The 17,448-nt window shown below is 33.0% G+C and overlaps 1 protein-coding gene across 2 annotated transcripts; it reads right to left on the reverse strand.

The window, feature by feature from the left end:
- Nucleotides 1-14,752: 14,752 nt before the first annotated feature.
- On the reverse strand, nucleotides 14,753-17,448 carry LOC109175089 (transcription factor bHLH78-like). Of its 2 annotated transcripts, none has more exons than XM_019324336.1 (8): nucleotides 16,536-17,448; nucleotides 16,281-16,451; nucleotides 16,137-16,202; nucleotides 15,970-16,038; nucleotides 15,697-15,768; nucleotides 15,426-15,584; nucleotides 15,256-15,334; nucleotides 14,753-15,163 (listed from the first exon to the last, which is right to left on the reverse strand). In XM_019324336.1, the coding sequence occupies exons 1-8, from the start codon at nucleotides 17,172-17,174 to the stop codon at nucleotides 15,138-15,140; spliced, it is 1,281 nt and encodes a 426-aa protein (XP_019179881.1). In that variant the 5' UTR covers nucleotides 17,175-17,448; the 3' UTR covers nucleotides 14,753-15,137. The 2 variants fall into 2 exon arrangements, with proteins under 2 accessions (XP_019179881.1, XP_019179883.1); XM_019324338.1 differs by having other exon boundaries at nucleotides 14,753-15,173; nucleotides 15,255-15,334.

Raw genomic sequence — 17,448 nt, forward strand, 5'->3', positions numbered from 1 at the left:
AAAAAAAAAAAAAAAATTGCATCTGGTTTCGAAACTGGTTTTCCGCATCGGAAACCAATGAGACTGGTTTCCGATCGTAAACCAGTGCAGACTGGTTTTCGATCGGAAAACAGTCTCACTGGTTTCCGATCGGAAACCAGTCTCATTGGTTTCCAATCGAAAACCAATGACTGCACTGGTTTCCGCAGCCGGAAACCAGTGAAGAAGGTTGAAAAAAAAAATCGAAAAGGGGAAGTCATTTTTTGGGAGAAGAAGGTTTGAGCGTGTGTTGATTGGAAGATGGAAAATAACTTCCGCCAAAAAAAAAAAAAAAGGGAAGTCATTTTCCGGATTTTAGCCCTCATTTTCCATTGACTAACTAGCATTTTCCTTTGACCATTTTATTTTCAGCCTTCCCAAACACCAAAAACCCGGAAAATGATTTCCAGAAGTCATTTTCCGGGTTTCCAAACAGACCCTTAGGGTAAGATAATGTATTTTATGAGACTACTGGAAATTATGGAATTTCCGATAACCTGAAAGTAATCTTAAATCAAGTTGAAAGCAAAAAGTGGTCAGAATTAGCAACAAAGGTTTTTCCGGATACCAAAAGTGGTGAGAACAAGGCTTTTGACTTGATTTAAGATCACTTTCAGGTGGTCGGAAATTCCATAATTTTCAGTAGTGGAGTTAGAATAATGTACTTTATGTGTTAGAATAATAAATCTTCTGGGTTGGACCCGAGTCCACAAAATTATGAACATTTAGAAGGTGGACCCGGATCCACAGAATAATTTGCGCTACAACATATAAAAATATCTTATTGTACTTTTTTTTTTTTTGTCTAATTGTATTTTTTCTTTCCTAAATTCAAGGATCTCTTTGAAACTTTTAAAATTTAAGGATTGAATTCTATTTAATTTATTAACAAATTTGAAGACTTACTTAACCATTATCTCATAATTAAAAATGATTTTCATTTTATATGCACACTTATGGAGACATCATTACTTCATTTGCTACATCACTTTGTGGCCTGAGGGCCTAAGGTTGGAAGTAATGATTTATGAAATCAGTAGATGATCTGCTGTCTAAATATTTTCTTCAGATTGAAGGTATTGTGACAGTTCAAATATAAAAAGGTTCCTTGTCTCACAGTAAAGGTGATTCATCACTTGAATGCTTTTATTGCTACTACTCATCAAATCATTAAGAAAACATATAATACCAATGGATATAAAACAGACAGTATAACCACATTATAGGCCATATAATGTTTGAAAGATATATAGTTCTTGTTCAAGTCCTAATTTCTAAAATTAGTTATCTATACACAAATTAGGCATATAGATTCCTAATTAGATCTCTCCTTTCTCCCAAGTCAACTCTGAATCACCAATAGTTATACCATGGACCACGATCATATTACATTGTAACCGTGATACAAAAATATGTACCTTTAGTAAACACTTTTTGTACCTGCACGGGCGGGGATCGTGACATTCGGGTTTCCCCGCCCAACGTCGCTAACTGGATTGAAGAAGATTGTCTTGGCCGCACCTGGCGCCGATGGTCCTCTGAGAGGCAACTATAAGTCTAAGACCTGGGGTCTCCCCTCCTTCCTGCTAAAAAAAAAAAAAAAAAAAAACATTTTTTGTACATACAATTAACAGTTTCTGTACATGTAAACAAATAACTTGATAATTGCTGACACATAATATGATAGCTATAGGTACATAAACTATCAACTGCAAGTACAAAATATGTCAACTATAGATACAAAATCTAAATGTTATTTTTAGACCATGGTCTGCAATGCAAGATAGACCTTGGTCTATGGTATAATTTGCCCTAAGTCACACTCCTTGAGCCAATGACAGTTATGCCATGGACTTGGGTCCGCCTTGCAAAGCGGACTCGAGTCAAAACACATAATTTATATACTGAATGTTCACAATTTACATACTAATTGTTCACAATTCAAATTGTGAACATTTAGTATATCTGTATATAAAATTGTGAACATTCAGTATGTAAATTGTGAACATTCAGTATGTAAATTGTGAACATTTAGTATATAAAAATTGTGAACATTCGGTATGTAAATTGTGAATGTTCAATATATAAATTGTGTATTTTTGGACGCGAATCTACCTTGCAAGGTGGACCCGGGTACACATAATAATTTGCCTTGAGCCAAGCTACCGGCCCACTCCAATATTGTTGATGCACTACACACTCTTGAGTGGCAATTTATATCCTACACCACGGCGCGCATTGCACTGTGCGCCCAGATGCAAAACGACGTCGTTTTAATTTTCTTTTTTTTTAATTTCCCGCCCCAGTGAATGGCAGTAATTTTTTCTTTAAAAAAAACTCGTTGTTCAAAAATGTACATAATGTTATACTAGAATACACATAATTGTATACATGAATGTACATAATTATATAACAAAATATACATACTCTTTTTAAAAGATAATACACATAATCTAACATAATACATAATAAACATAAACTTTTAACATAATATACATCAACTCTTAACATAATACACACAAATTTTCTGATTCGGATGTACATAATTGTATAAAAAGAATGTACATAATTGTATAAAAAATACACATAATTGTATGAACGAATACACATAATTCCAGCAACTTCCTACCGCAGCTCCCAAAACGACATCGTTTTGGGAGGCGCGCGGCGCATAGTGCTATGTGCGCCGTGGTGTAGGATATAACGATTGCTCTTGAGTCTTGATCCACTATTCACGTCCTGGGCTAGTCCAAAACTCAAGTCTATTGTCTCAAAATATTTCGCCCCAACAATTTGTATTTCAAATTTTCATTGTCCGAATGAACTCTTCCAAATTCAAAATTCAGATTGCTTTCCTTCTGTTAGGGATGAGCGTAGAGTTGATTAGAGCAAATTTTGGGTGAATCCGCTAAAGGTGGATTTGAAAAATTTCATCTTCATCTACATCTGCTCATGCTAGAGATCCACTTCAATCTGATCCGTTAATGGCAAATTCGACGAATTGAAATGAATTTGGCGGATCCTTACTCACCCCTACCTTCTGTAATTTGCTTGTGATGAGAAGTTTTATCCACAAGTTTAGTCTTAGGTGTGAGACTCTTCATCTTGTAGTATATGGTAGATTTGGTGTTACAGATTACAATCCTCAATTGTGATGCCTATCCAATGCCCAACACTATTTCTTTACATTTTAAGCATGTATAAACACCCAACCAAACATATAAACATACAATCAAAATGCAGCAATTCCTGTCAAGATTTTTTTGCTCTACATACCTAGCTTATTAGCTTCATTATTATATTGTTTAGATAAGATGTGTTGCCAAGAGAGTAGAGACAATAGCAACTGTAGAAATATCCCAATAATATAATGAACACTGATGTTTACTACCTTAATTAAGATCATATATTTTTATGGTCTGGATGTCAATAGGATAGGGGGCAACCTGCAACTGTGGTGAGCCTAAGCTACCTAGTATAGTCCACCATATATGTCATGGACACCATTTAATTTAACAATGTAGCTGGCACACCTATGTCCTCTAGCACGCCTATCTCGTATAGTAGATCAGATTGCAGGTGGAAAGGGGATCGGGTTAAAATTCCTTAACCGGAACGTGGCAGTTGACGACAATATTAAGGAGTTCGGACACGTAGATGGGGGTTACAGAAAGAGTTATCTGTTCTGTTTATTGTTTCTATAGTAATGTTAAAATAGTAGACACAATGTCAATTATATGAAAATCGAGACATAAGTTATAAGTCATATATAACTCATGTTTGTGATGTCTTGGCCGAAAAGTTTGTGGAGATTGGGGGACCATTTTCCTTTCTCAAGAGGCAGAGATAGAAAACGAATTGAAGCAAGTAGGCACCAACCCCAGCCATGGGTTTTCAGCCATGAAAATGCAAGTGTGAGCATTTTCATGAATTCCCTTTACTATGGATAGTAACATTCAAACTTTAATGGGGGAGATGGTACTGAAAATGACATATAGAAAATCCCAGCACTAAACAGTACAGTAAGATGGGATATTTCTGTTTCTGTGTGTTGATCGATTTGTGGTCCTGATTATGAGGTGGTACTTGATGTTTACAATAAATACTTTGGCCACAAGGAGAAGAACCAAACTCCAGTTAAAAAATAAATAAATCCAATACAACTTTGTGGTAACAAACTTGTGCTGGGACTGGGCAGGGGCATATATATATATATATATATATATATATATATATATATATATATATTCGAGTTCAGGTGCGGTCGTGTCTTCCCATGCGATCAGTGCGGCCGCACCAATAATTATACAAATATACATCATCCATGTTAAGAAATGCACAACAAAAAACTTGCACAAATTAGGTACGCACCATTAGGTATGAATAAAAAAACCACACAGTGTTCGAAAATACACCATTAGGGGTGGTGAGTTATATATGGTGCATTTTTCTGGTGTGTTGTATGTTTTTTTGTGTAATTGTGCATTTCATTGTTGTGTTTTTTCCTAATAGTATTGGTGTCTTTTGTTAACACTGTTGGAATATTTTGTCAAGCGGCCGCACGGTCGCACAGGAGGGCACAGTCATATTTGAGCAAAAGTCTATATATATATATATATATATATATATATATATATATATAATTATTAAATATGAATCAAGCTACAATGACTAAGATTTTTCATTAATATCATTCATTGTTTGAGGTGAAAATATATTATTCCCCAGTCTACCAACGGCAGTGTGGGAGCTACCTCTCAAAGTGAGGGGGATTCCTTGTGCGCAATGAGCACCGGTCTAGCCTCTGTGGTTCATGTTCAGTTGAGTTACCATGATTTACATCCTCCCAAATGCTCTGTCGGATCGGAGTGTGGGGGACTTTAGGATTAGGGTTCAGCCTTTTGGAAGAAAATATATTATTCATATTTGATGAATAAGTAAATTTACTTTTTAATGCATGGTGGGGTTGGCCCATCATGGGTGAAAATGAATAAAAAATAGTTTTATTACCATATTAGATTGGTGAAAGATTTTGATTTTAAAAAATTGGTTCCAAATTTTTGTAAATTTATCCAATAAAGTATGTTTTGTTTAGGTCTTCTAAACCTTTGGTATAGGTTCGAATCCTATTGGACGCAATTCTTTCTATCTTTTTATTTAGAGTTAATTATCGAAATGGTCTCTTGATTATCGCGGAATTACTAATTTGGTCCTTAACTATTTTCTTTAACCAATTAAGTCCCTCGACTTTAAAAATTTTAACCAATTTGGTCCTCCGTTTGTTTGACTGTTAGTCAACTGTTAACTTGGGACCAAATTGGTAATTTGCTATAGTCAAGGGACCATTTTGGTAATTAAATTTAAGGGTCGGCAATTCGGTTCAGTTTTCTCGAACCGTACCATACCAAACTAGTTAGATTCGGCAATATACCGAACAACCGAACGGTAATAGATTCTTGTATACCGAATGGTTCGGTAAAAACTCGAACCGAACTGAATGGTTTGGTAAAAACAAAATCGAACCGAATACAGTTTGAACTTTGGATTACTATTTTTTTTATATATTAGACTTTGGATATGGACTATGTAAACACTATAACACATAATATAGAACTTTTGATAACAAACCATAAAGAAATCAAATAAAACATTTACGAGAGATACCCGTGAGAATATGAGCTGAACGGTAGAGGACTTGGATTTACTTGTTATTTATTTATTTATTTATTTATTTATTATTATTATTATTATTATTATTAAATTATTATTTAAAAAAATCAAACGATATTCGGTCCAATTTAATTTTTTACCGAACAACTCGGATCGGTTTTTTATCGAACCGTTTGGTATACAAGAATCCAATACCGTTCGGTTGTTTGGTATATTACCGAACCAAACTAGTTTGGTTCGGTACGGTTCGATTCGAGAAAACTAAACCGAATTGCCCACCCATAAAGTTAATTACCAAAATAGTCCCTTGACTATAGCGAAATTACCAATTTGGTCCCAAGTTAACGGTTAAACTAACGGAGGACCAAATTGGGTAAAATTTTTAAAGTTGAGGGACTTAATTGGTTAAAAAAATAGTCAAGGACCAAATTGGTAATTTTGCTATAGTCAAGGGACCATTTTAGTAATTAACTCTTTTATTTATTTATTTCGATACCTCAAAAGACCTTTTGAATATTGAAATTCGAAACGCTTGATTGGATATTAAAATGAAATTTGATCAAAATTTCTTTATACTGGTTGATGAAGTAGAAAACGATCCATTTGGTCCCAAATAGCTTCTTTCAAAAGGGCTTCTGCTTCCTCGGTAATATCTTAGTAGAAGATATGATTTCTTCGAACCGAGATTTATTAGTTTTTAAGTAAGTACGTAACTCAACAATAAATTTCTTTACCTGTACAAGTTCTAATGAATCAAGATAACCATTTATTCCAGTAAAAATAGTTATTATCTGCTCTGCCACCGTGAGAGGAGCGGATTGGGATTGTTTAAGCAATTCACGTAATCGTTGGCCTCTTGCCAATTGATTTTGACTAGCTTTATCGAGATCAGAAGCAAATTGTGCAAAGACTTCTAATTCTGCGAATTGCGCCAGTTTCAATTTTAATTTGCCAGCTACCTTACGGAATGGATTTGAGATAATAGAAATGTTATTTCATAAGAGGTGGAATGAATATGCAGGAAATATACCATGAATTCTATTCTTATTGAATAATAAATACAAAATGGATTTATTTTAAAATCCATTAGTATTGCGTTAATTAAATTAAATTTAAAAAAATTTGCGAGTATTTCGCAATCAAATTAGCCATGATTGTTAGATTTGACCTGCCAAAGAAACATAGTCCATCAGTCTACTCAATCCATCTTACGTGCGGGGCCCATTTGTTCGTTATGTCCGGAGTTAATCATGGTATAACAGTAATTTAGAAGATATGCAAATATGCAATACAGTCAAAACCCATTATTCCCCTTTCAAATCTTTCTCGATTTTACATATATCAACCAAGTTGACTTCGAGGGAAAAATGCCAAACAGATATCCCACAACGAAGTATACACTCTTTTCTGAGGCCTACTAACTCTGTTACACTGTAGTATCTGTCCAAACATATTGAAATACAAAGAGTCGTTGTCACTACTGAAGTTCAAACTTGTGACTTCTCATTTCAAAGAGTCACAATTATGTCATTTGATAAATCATTTTAGTTATGACAATGATATTCTCGATAATGAATTATTCCCTTTACATTTTTTTTCAAAGGAGTCTAGTATTAGCATATTTTTGAATTCTCAAGAATAACTTTTTCTTCTTCTTCCACATAATAACATTTTTCTTGTAACGCCTAACTTGTCATTACTTATTTTTGTTATGTATTAAAAATGTGTTCTATAATATTAATAAGGAAAAAGTATCATATAAGTCCGCATAAATTAAAAATATAGTACAATTGAGTATCTAACGAAAAAAGAAAAAAAAAATCAACCAAAGCCCTTAAACTGACAAAAAACTACAATGGAATCATAATTTTACCTATTTAGTAGGTTATTGCTTATCTAGTGACTGGTGTACAATGATTTTTTAGTATTTATGTAAATCTCATGTGTACACTTGTTTTTTTTTTTTTTTTTTTTTTTACTTTTAATTTTTTTAAAACAAAGTTTATACTTTTTTAAAATTTTATTTTAACTTACCATCCACATCTCCCGTTATGGAAATACATAATGATTTTTTTTAAAAAATAAAAGGTCATTGCCCGTGGCCACGATATCATATGCCTACATACATTCTTCCAAAAGGTTGAACCCCAACCCTAATGGCCCCCACACTCCACACTACGACCCGACAGAGCATCTGGGAGGATGTAAATCATGGTAACTCAACTGAACATGAACCACATGGGCTAGACTTTTGCTTACTGCGCACAAGGAGCCCACCTCACTTTGAGAGGTTACTCTCACACTGCCGCTGGTGAGACTCGATCCCTAGTCATTCTTCCAAACTTTCACCTCTATGACCAGTTGAGCTGCCCATATGCGTCAATATGCCTACATACATACAACTATGATTGGTTGAGTTAAAGTCTAAATCTACTTCTTTTTTTTTAACAAAAGGCAAAATCTCGTTTCAAGAGCCCTCACACCCGACCTTATAAGATGACAGATGAGTAAATCATAGTGACTCAACGACCTTTTAGGTGAGAGAATTAGTGCCTTATGTTCACCAAAAAAAAAAAAAAAAAAACCTCGCACTGGATGTACCTCCTACATTGCAACAGTCAAGTCTCAATCTTACTTACTTACCCATAATTTATAATCTGACTACCCATTTAAATTTAATTTTTTTTCTTGAACGAAACATGTTGTTGTAGTATAAAGCCACTTATAGATATTAGATAAATAGATTGGATGGGTAACATTGATTATAGAGGCACAAATGGACTATTCCCTTCTTTCTATTGGTTTCTATATATATATATATATATATATATATATATATATATATATATATATATATATATATATAGTGAAAGGTTCCCGTGCATTTGTTGCTTCCTGTGCGGATGTGCGGTGGATTAATGTGCGTGAGATTTGTACTCAATGTGCGTGAGTGGTGTGTTTAATGTGCCTGAGATTTGTATTTAATGTGCGTGAATGTGTAAAATGCAGCAGAAAATACTATGTCAGCTTCTTCCCCATCCCAGTAGCCATTTGCCCCCTCCCTGATGATAATGATGCGGATGCGAGCTATGGAGGTTAAGAATTATGGGAATAATACAACAGAAATTCACACTTTGTTGCTGTGCAAATTTTACTGTGCGTGCGTTATTTATATAAACATGCGTTATTTATATAAACATTCAACTGCATTGAAGGTAGCTGATAACCCAGAATCCATGGCCAAATTGAAGGAAGAAGTAACAAGAAGCTTGGGCGTTAATGTGCGTGAGTTTCTGTTCTGCTTCTTTCTGAGCTCGTAATTCTGAAATACTCAGGCACATTAAGCACAAATCTCACGCACATTAAACAGAATACTCAAGCACATTAAGTACAAAACTCACGCATATTAACATGACGCACATTAAGTACAAATCTCAGGCACATTGAGTACAAATCTCACGCACATTAAGTATAAACCTCACGCACATTAATTCACCGCACATCCGCACGGAAAGCAACAAATGCACCTGATCCCTTCCCTATATATATATATATATATATATATATATATATATATATATATATATATATATATATATATATATATATATATAATCCGGGTGCAGTGCAATCATGTAGTAAGTGCAGTGCAATCCTTCACAAGTTCGCAGTTCACAAGTTAAGGTTGGTTCTCACTTTTTCGTAGTAAGTGCGGTGGCAATTTGGTAATTTTTGCATCTAGATCAAATTTAATGTGCGTGATTTTTCCTTCTTAAGGTGTGTGGTTTCTGTGCTTAAGCTGAGTTGTTTTTGTGCTATGTGATTATTGTGCGTCAGTTGCTGAAAATTTAAGTGCGTTGATCTAAAGCTTTAGGTGCGTCGTTTTCCTTCTTAAGGTGCGTGGTTTTCCTTCTTAAGATGCGTCAGTGTTGAAACTTAAGGTGCGTTGACCTAAAAATTTAGGTGCATGATTTTTCTTCTTAAGATGTCTGATTTGTATGCTTAAGGTGCGTCAGTTGTTGAGACTTAAGGTGCGCCATTTTAAAACTTTAGGTGCGTGGTTTTTGTTCTTAATGTACATCTTTTTTAGTTAACCGCACGAAAAGCTATACTCGCACCTGAACCCTTCTATATATATATATATATATATATATATATATATATATATATATATATATATATTAAAATATATTTGGTTTAATATAGTATTTAATTAAGTAAATTATTTTGGTTATGTATTAAGGTAAGTACATTTAGGTAAATTCATTTAATACTTAATACTTAACTAACAAAATGTTTAATGATGTAATGGTATTTTTTACATGAAAAATTAAAGTAAAATAATTTTAACATGATGTACAACTTCGCAAGCACAAAAAATGTGGACATAATTTAGCAATATAACTTGCATTGAATCTTATAAGTTATTTATTATTTATATTTATAATATAAATCTTAGGAATAAGGGTCAAATAGGCCATCCAACTACACACAAAAATGCAATTAGGCCATCGAACTCAAAAAACTACAATTAGGTCCCTGGACTACGCAAATTAATGCAATTTCACCAAACCCTTCGTCTCCGGCCAGCCAGGAGACGAAGATCCTTTGTCTCCGGTCATCCAGGAGACGAAGGGCTCCCTTCGTCTCCGGCCAGCCATGGAGACGAAGGGTTCTCCATGGCTGGCCGGAGACGAAGGGTCCCCTTCGTCTCCGGCATATTGTTTTTTTTTTTTTTTTTTAAATTTTAATTTTAAAATAATTTATTATTTAAAAGGGAAAATGACACTTTTTACCCCTGAGTTATATACTTATAGCACTTTTTCTCCCTCAATTATTTAGGTAAGCACATTAGCCCCCTCAATTATTCTAAAAGTGGTGCTTTTTTCCGCTAATATATTAAATTGACATTTATACCCTTAAAGTAAACATTTTATTTATTTTATTACTCCAACAAATTATTGCGTATACGTAGGGATGACCATGGTTCGGTTTGAATTGAACCAGATACTAAAGCAATCGAATTAATAGTTTACGGTTATAATTCAGATCTAGAACCCAATATTTAAATGTCAATTTATTAAAATAATGTATCAAAAAAATTGAATCTTGAACCGTGAACCGGCGGTTCTTGATCTGATTCGCGATTTTGAACCTTCTTTATTTTAAAATTTTATTTTTTATTTTAAAATAGTCTAAATTCAACAATAAATGTATTTTATTTTTTCAGTTCGGAACATGAACCGTCCGTTCCGGTTCACGATTTTAATAAACTCTAAATATCGAATTTCGATTCTAAATTGTAATTGGAATATTTCGGTTTGGTTGCTATAGTGTTTGTTTAGTTTGAACCAAATTATGGTCATAATTTGTTGGAGAAAAAAAATAAATTAAATATTTAGTTTAAGGGTAAATATGTCCATTTAACATTTCAGGGGGGAAAACAGTCACTTCAATAATTTAGGGGGAGAAAATGCTATAGGTATATAACTCAGGGGGAAAAAGTGTCATTTTCCCTATTTAAAATTATTAAAATAAAAGTTAAAAAATTATTTTTTAATTTGGTAACCGACACGTCAACGTATCAATAGGTAAACAAGTCATTTTTGATGAAATTGCATGAATTTGTGTAGTTCAGGGACCTAATTGTAGTTTTTTTTTTGAGTTGGGTGGCCTAATTGCATGTTGGTGTGCAGTTGAATGACCTATTTGAACCTTATTCCTAAATCTTATAAATAGATAGAAAAATTCCAACAACTAATAATTGATTTATTATTCTTTCATTATTTAGTTCAAATTCATAGATTTTTCTCAAATTCTACCTAATTTTCTACCCAATTAGTGATTTCAAAAAATCTATTTGATTCACTAATTGGCCAAATCAGACCTCCATTACTGCCAACCTGGTTTTACAATGCTTCTTTTCATTTCCTCGTTAAAAAAATCAAATAGAATAATTAGGTCATATTTTGGACACAAAAACCATTAGACATCCAGATTTCAATCTTTGGTTGCTTGTTTTTGTGTTTGTGTTTGTATTTGATATGATATGCCCCTTCCATTATAGAGGACCCAACAACTCATAATTTATACAAATTATAAAGTGAAAATCTAATTCGTAATCTTAATGATAATTTTTTTAAAAAAATGGTGTATAATATTCGGTACATATTCTTACCATTGTGATACTAATTCGAATTCAGTCCAAATACACTTAAACTCGTAGAGTTTGACTCTTACTCAAAGAAAAAAAACTGACAAAAAACTATTTAACATAACTCACTAGTTACAAAACAATCAGCATTTTTGTGTTGGAAAATATTAGCAATTAACTTTAACATAACGTTTTCTTTATTTACTTAAAAAAAAAAAAAGATTTTGTTTGAATGTTAACTTTTTTTCTTTCTTTTGGTAACTCAATAACTAACCTGTCTTTCAAATGTCTTTGATGAGTCCTTTGAGGAGCATATATCTTTTTAAAAAAATTGTTTTCATTTGTGTAAACACAAGTAATGCATGAAAAGTATTTGAACCTAAAATGATGTGGACAAATTCTCCTTATGAGGTTAGTATTATAAAATTTATTGTTCTTGTTTGGTAAATGTTTGTTAGCTTATAGCTGTTAGCCGTTAGCTGATTGAGTTAATTAGAAGATATAATTAATTGATAACATTAGCTGATTGTAGAAATGTGTTTGGTAAATTAGTTGTTAGTTGATAGTTATTTGATATAATTTCTTTTTTTAGAAAGCTAATTGAAAAAATTACTTTGAGTAGCTTTTCAAAATTTAGCATTTTGGAGTACAAAAAGCTAATTAACCAAACACTTATATTGATTTTTAAACCAAGTCAAATAACTAATAGTGGTCAAATAAGTCAAAATTGGCCTGTAGGCTAACTATTTTACTAAACACGGCCAATATGTAATACTCCTTCTGTTATATTTTATTTGTCTTATTTACTATTAAAGGGTCAAACTAACTCTTTATTCTTCACTTATTTTCTTTAATATGGTTTTATAATTTTTAAATATTTAATAGTGTAATGTAATTTTTAAATATATTAATTTTATATAGTACTCCGTAATACTTTGTATTAAACTAAATATTATTAAAAATATTATAAATAACTTGTGTTAAGTCTGATTAATTGAATCAGAAACATAAATTGAGAGAAAGAGAGTATAAAATATTGAAATGAAGTGAGGGTATTGGTAATTCCCATTACTATCAAGAGTGAGACTTTGGATTCCAGCTCAATACAATACACAAACATCATTCTTAATCAACCAACTGGACTTAAGAGACCATTTTGTCCCCACTAACAGCTGTTTACAAGTAGTAGAATCTAATCCTCCACAAGTCACGCCATTTTTAGGTTTTTTTCTTTTCTTTTCTTTTCTTTTTCTTATTTCTTTGTGTTTTTTTATTTTTTATTTTTTTATATTTAGACGACCCCACTCCCACATTTTCTTTTCTTGATTACGACACTTGTACAATTTTTTATTTTTTAAATTTCCCTAAACTAACACTTACTTGGCATTGAAATGACTCTTCTAACCCCTCCAACGCCTCAAAATTACGTTGTCCCAGTAATGTGACAAAAAGTATTCTCACATTCCCTCTTCTAATAGCTATATTCATTAATTATTTAATTATATTTAAATGAGGTGTTTGGTAAATAGTAGTTAGTTGATTGTATTAGTGAGTTTGACTAGCTGATAGCATTAGTTGATTGTAGAAAAATATTTGATAAATTAGTTGTTAGCTGATTACATCTAAACTGTCTTTCTCAAAAAACTTATCGAAAAAGTAACTTTGTTGATTGAGCAGCTTTTTAAATTTTAGCATTTTGGAGCAATACGTTGTTACGAAAAGTTAATTAATCGAACAATCATATTGATTGTTTAACCAAGACAAATAACTAATAGTAGTCAAATAAGTCAAAATTGACTGATAAGTTAACTATATTACCAAACATGGTCAAAATATGTTATACTCACTTTTTCAAGTTTAAAAAAAAAAAATTAAAAATCTCTATACTAGGGAGTGAATATTGAAAAATAATTTTAATACCAATAGATAACATTATTTTGGATTATATTGTTATTTTTTGTGGAGTTTCTTCTCTCTTTCTTTTCCATGTCAAAATTGGAATACAAAAAGTATATTCATTGCTTTATAGACCAGATGTTATTCTAAATATTTTATAATATTTTGTGAGGTCATCGTATATATGACTTGTTATTGCATATGGAATCAAAAGCAAAAGAGAATAGGTTTTTTTAAAAAAAAATTTATTTTTAATCCACAAACATAATTATATTTAAAAAAAAAAAAAAAAAAAAAAAAAAAAGGAATCGACACTTTTCATCTTTATAATATAGTGATAGTGACTTTAGTTTTTCAATAGTTGGCGGCTCTACTTTTGGTTCTTAAATTAACATCAAAGTAATACTTTTAGTCTTTTATATATATAATAATATACAAAAAGAATTAAAAAATTTTACTCCTTTCAAAAAAAAAAAAATCAAACAAACAAATTTTACTAATATGTGATCTCCTTGAATAAAAACGTCATTCTAATACTCCTTATCTCTCATTTATATGTCCTACTTACTAGTTATTGGTCAAATCAATTATTTCTTCTTTGTCTATTTTCTTTAGTATTTTTTACTTATTTTTAAATTTGATTTTTTTTTTTGTGTGTTTGATAGTATTTTTAGTGTAGTTTCTAAATATATAAATTTTATATACAAATACTAAACTTAATAATAGGAAAAATTAGATTAAAAATAACTTCAGTCAATTAACCGAACCAAACACATAAAATTAGACGGAAGGAGTAACAATTAACACTGTTATTTTAATTTCATTACAATTTAATTTACTCATCGGATGGACTAAAATTACCCCTTCAGAATTAACTTAAAGAAACAAAAGTAGATGCGCCAATAATTGAAGGATTACATTTTCTATATTTTCATAATTAAAAGATCAAAAGTGTCACTTTTTAAAAAAAATAAAATAAAAATAAAAAGTATATGCAAATGAAAGGGAAAGAAAAACAAGGAATCCCATGATCTATAGCCAATAAATTAGTGATAAAAATTTGAAGGGCAAAGAAATAATACAATTCTACAATATGTTACAATGTAAAAATTTCACAACTTCTTACAACCATCTGGTCTGTAATTTTTTCTCCAATTTATGTTGTCAGAAGTTAACCCATAAAATGAAAATATTAAAAAAAAATTAAGAATAAAATCATGGTTTCCTTGATTAATGACCTAAAAATATAGAAAAAAAAGAATAGAAGAGAAAAATAATGATCTTGAGTGAACTTCCAAGTTCCAAGTCTGTGATCTGTACATACAGAAGCCTCTGTCATTTTGGGGTGGCCTCAAAAATGAATGGTTTGAAACTTTGAATATTATCTGATCTCATCTCATCATATCTCTACTTTCATTTGAGCTCCTGCATTTCCACCCCAATCCAATCCATCATTCAAAAATCTCTACCACAAAACAAAACATTATTAATTCCAACAAAACAAAACAACTACTAACCATGAACATTCTCAGCCTGGTTTTGGCCAATGCACATTTGGACAACATTGTTGAGGTCATTCTCAAAGAACGTCGAAACCTGCAGAATATTCGTCGTTTGGGCATTAGTACACAAATGAGAGACATGACAGTAGTTTTAAGGTTTTTGGCAGGTGGCTATGTTTGATTACCTGAGAGGGATTTTCAACAAAATTTCCCATAGGAGGAGGCAATGCCGCGATGCCTAGGTTTCTGTTCAATGAGGTTATCGGGGACATGAAATTTTGCCCATAGGATGCATCTGTTGGGAACATGTTGTGATGCACTGATCCGCGGGATTGGAGAACGATCTGGATATATATAGTTACAGAAAGGCAAGAACATTAATTCTTAGGAATCTTAGCTACATTTGAAACAAACATCTTAGTGAAACAGTACTAGGAACCGAAAACACAGACTTACATCCTTGGATAGAAGAGCTCCCATGTTGGAGTCCATTGCTGGATTCACTGTGGCCAACTTCATCGAAAGAAACTGCAATTATACCAAAAACCAGCACAGATTCAGTAAATCAGATATATATAGTCGCTTATGGGTGGCGCTGAGATTCGAACCCATGACCTTTTACATTGGTCAAATTGAAACATGTGCTCATCTCAAATAAAAGGCTAAGCTGATAGTTGGATTGCACGTTAATGGCTATATGCTCAACAAGGTGTATGTGTGATTCTTTACCTCAACCTGTCGTTGCAATGATTGCACGTAGTTTATGATCTCATCAAGCATTACAGCTTTTCCAGTCACCTATGAAAAAAAATTTAAAATTTGGACCCGTTTTGTTGTATATTTGAGGCATTGAAAGTTTCTTGGCAAAGCGAAAAAGGGACTATTCTGAAATGCACCTTGTTGCAGCCAGGCACAAGATCTTGTAAAAGTTTCATTCTTTCACTGATTTTTTCTCTTCTGACCTGTAAGAATTGCATGTTAGGAAACCCCATTGGAATCAAGAAACGATATATTAAGACGAATTGCGATTAGTTTCGTACTCTTTCAGCTAGACTGTGAGCATCAGTGGCTTGACCCCTTCTTGCTCTGACATGAATGTAGTCCTTTGGTGCCTCTGGTGGCTTTGGATTGTCTTTACTGTTCTGTTTCTTGTTTGCATCCTCTTCGGGTTTGTTCCGTTTGGCGCTCGATTCTTTGTTCTCTGATACAACCTGCAGAAAGCAGAATTATAACTTTTTTTCAAATACAGGAAGAAACAGCTGCAAATCCAAGAATTCAGAAGAAAAAAACATTACATTAGTTGTCTCTTTGCCTTTTTCCTTGGGAGCTGCTTTCCTCTTTCTTGAATTGGCGGTTTCCCCTCCCGGGATCTGCTCAGAAACCGAAGAATTCTCCCGGGAATCGCCCAATTCTGACTTCTCAGCCATCTGAGATCCAGAGGCCTTGATAGACTGATTACTGGGAACTCTGGAAAGCTTGCCAGTTTCCAAATTGTGAACCATTCTGTGCTGCAATTCGGGGTCTTTCAATCCGGGGCTCATCACCCCGGCCCCGTTAGCAAAACACGAAAACTTTGCAGCTCTCTCTGCAAACCCAGGGTCAGTGGAGAACTGTGGGAATGGCAAGGTGGCCCTGATCTGATGATCCACCATTGAAATATTGCTGAGCTTTGGGGGTGAGCTCAATGGGGTGTTGTAACAGGAAGTGTTATCAGCATAGGAAGGGGAAATTTCACCCAGTCTCCCAATCAATTCTCTCAGCACAAAATTCCCATTTTCACCATTATTAGTAGGAGAGGACACCATTGAGCTTAGAGAAGACCCCAACAAGTCCCTCTGATCCATTGGGTTCTCCCAATTAGGATTGAAGAAACAGTTGTGCAGTTCATATGGCATTGTGCTCTCATCGCTCAAGAACATGCTGTCTTTCTCCATGGCAGAGAATTGGAGATGAACCCCTAGAATGATCAAGAAAAACCAGAATTAAGGTGGGAAAAACAACCTAAAATTGTTTGTTTTTTGGAGGAAAGGTTGAGACTTGAGAGAAAAGTCTACAATCAGAAGCCCAGAAAAGGCTGCTATTGTGTCTTTGGTCTTTGAATTTGCTCAGCTCAGAAAGGAAAGTTAAAGAGAAAGAGAGAGAGAGAGAGGGGTTAGGATCAGAGAGAAAGTGAGAGAGGAAAATGAAGGAAAGTGGAGAGGAAGATGG

Source organism: Ipomoea nil, unplaced genomic scaffold, assembly GCF_001879475.1.
Source record: "Ipomoea nil cultivar Tokyo-kokei standard unplaced genomic scaffold, Asagao_1.1 scaffold0684, whole genome shotgun sequence".
Classification (NCBI taxonomy): Eukaryota; Viridiplantae; Streptophyta; class Magnoliopsida; order Solanales; family Convolvulaceae; genus Ipomoea; species Ipomoea nil.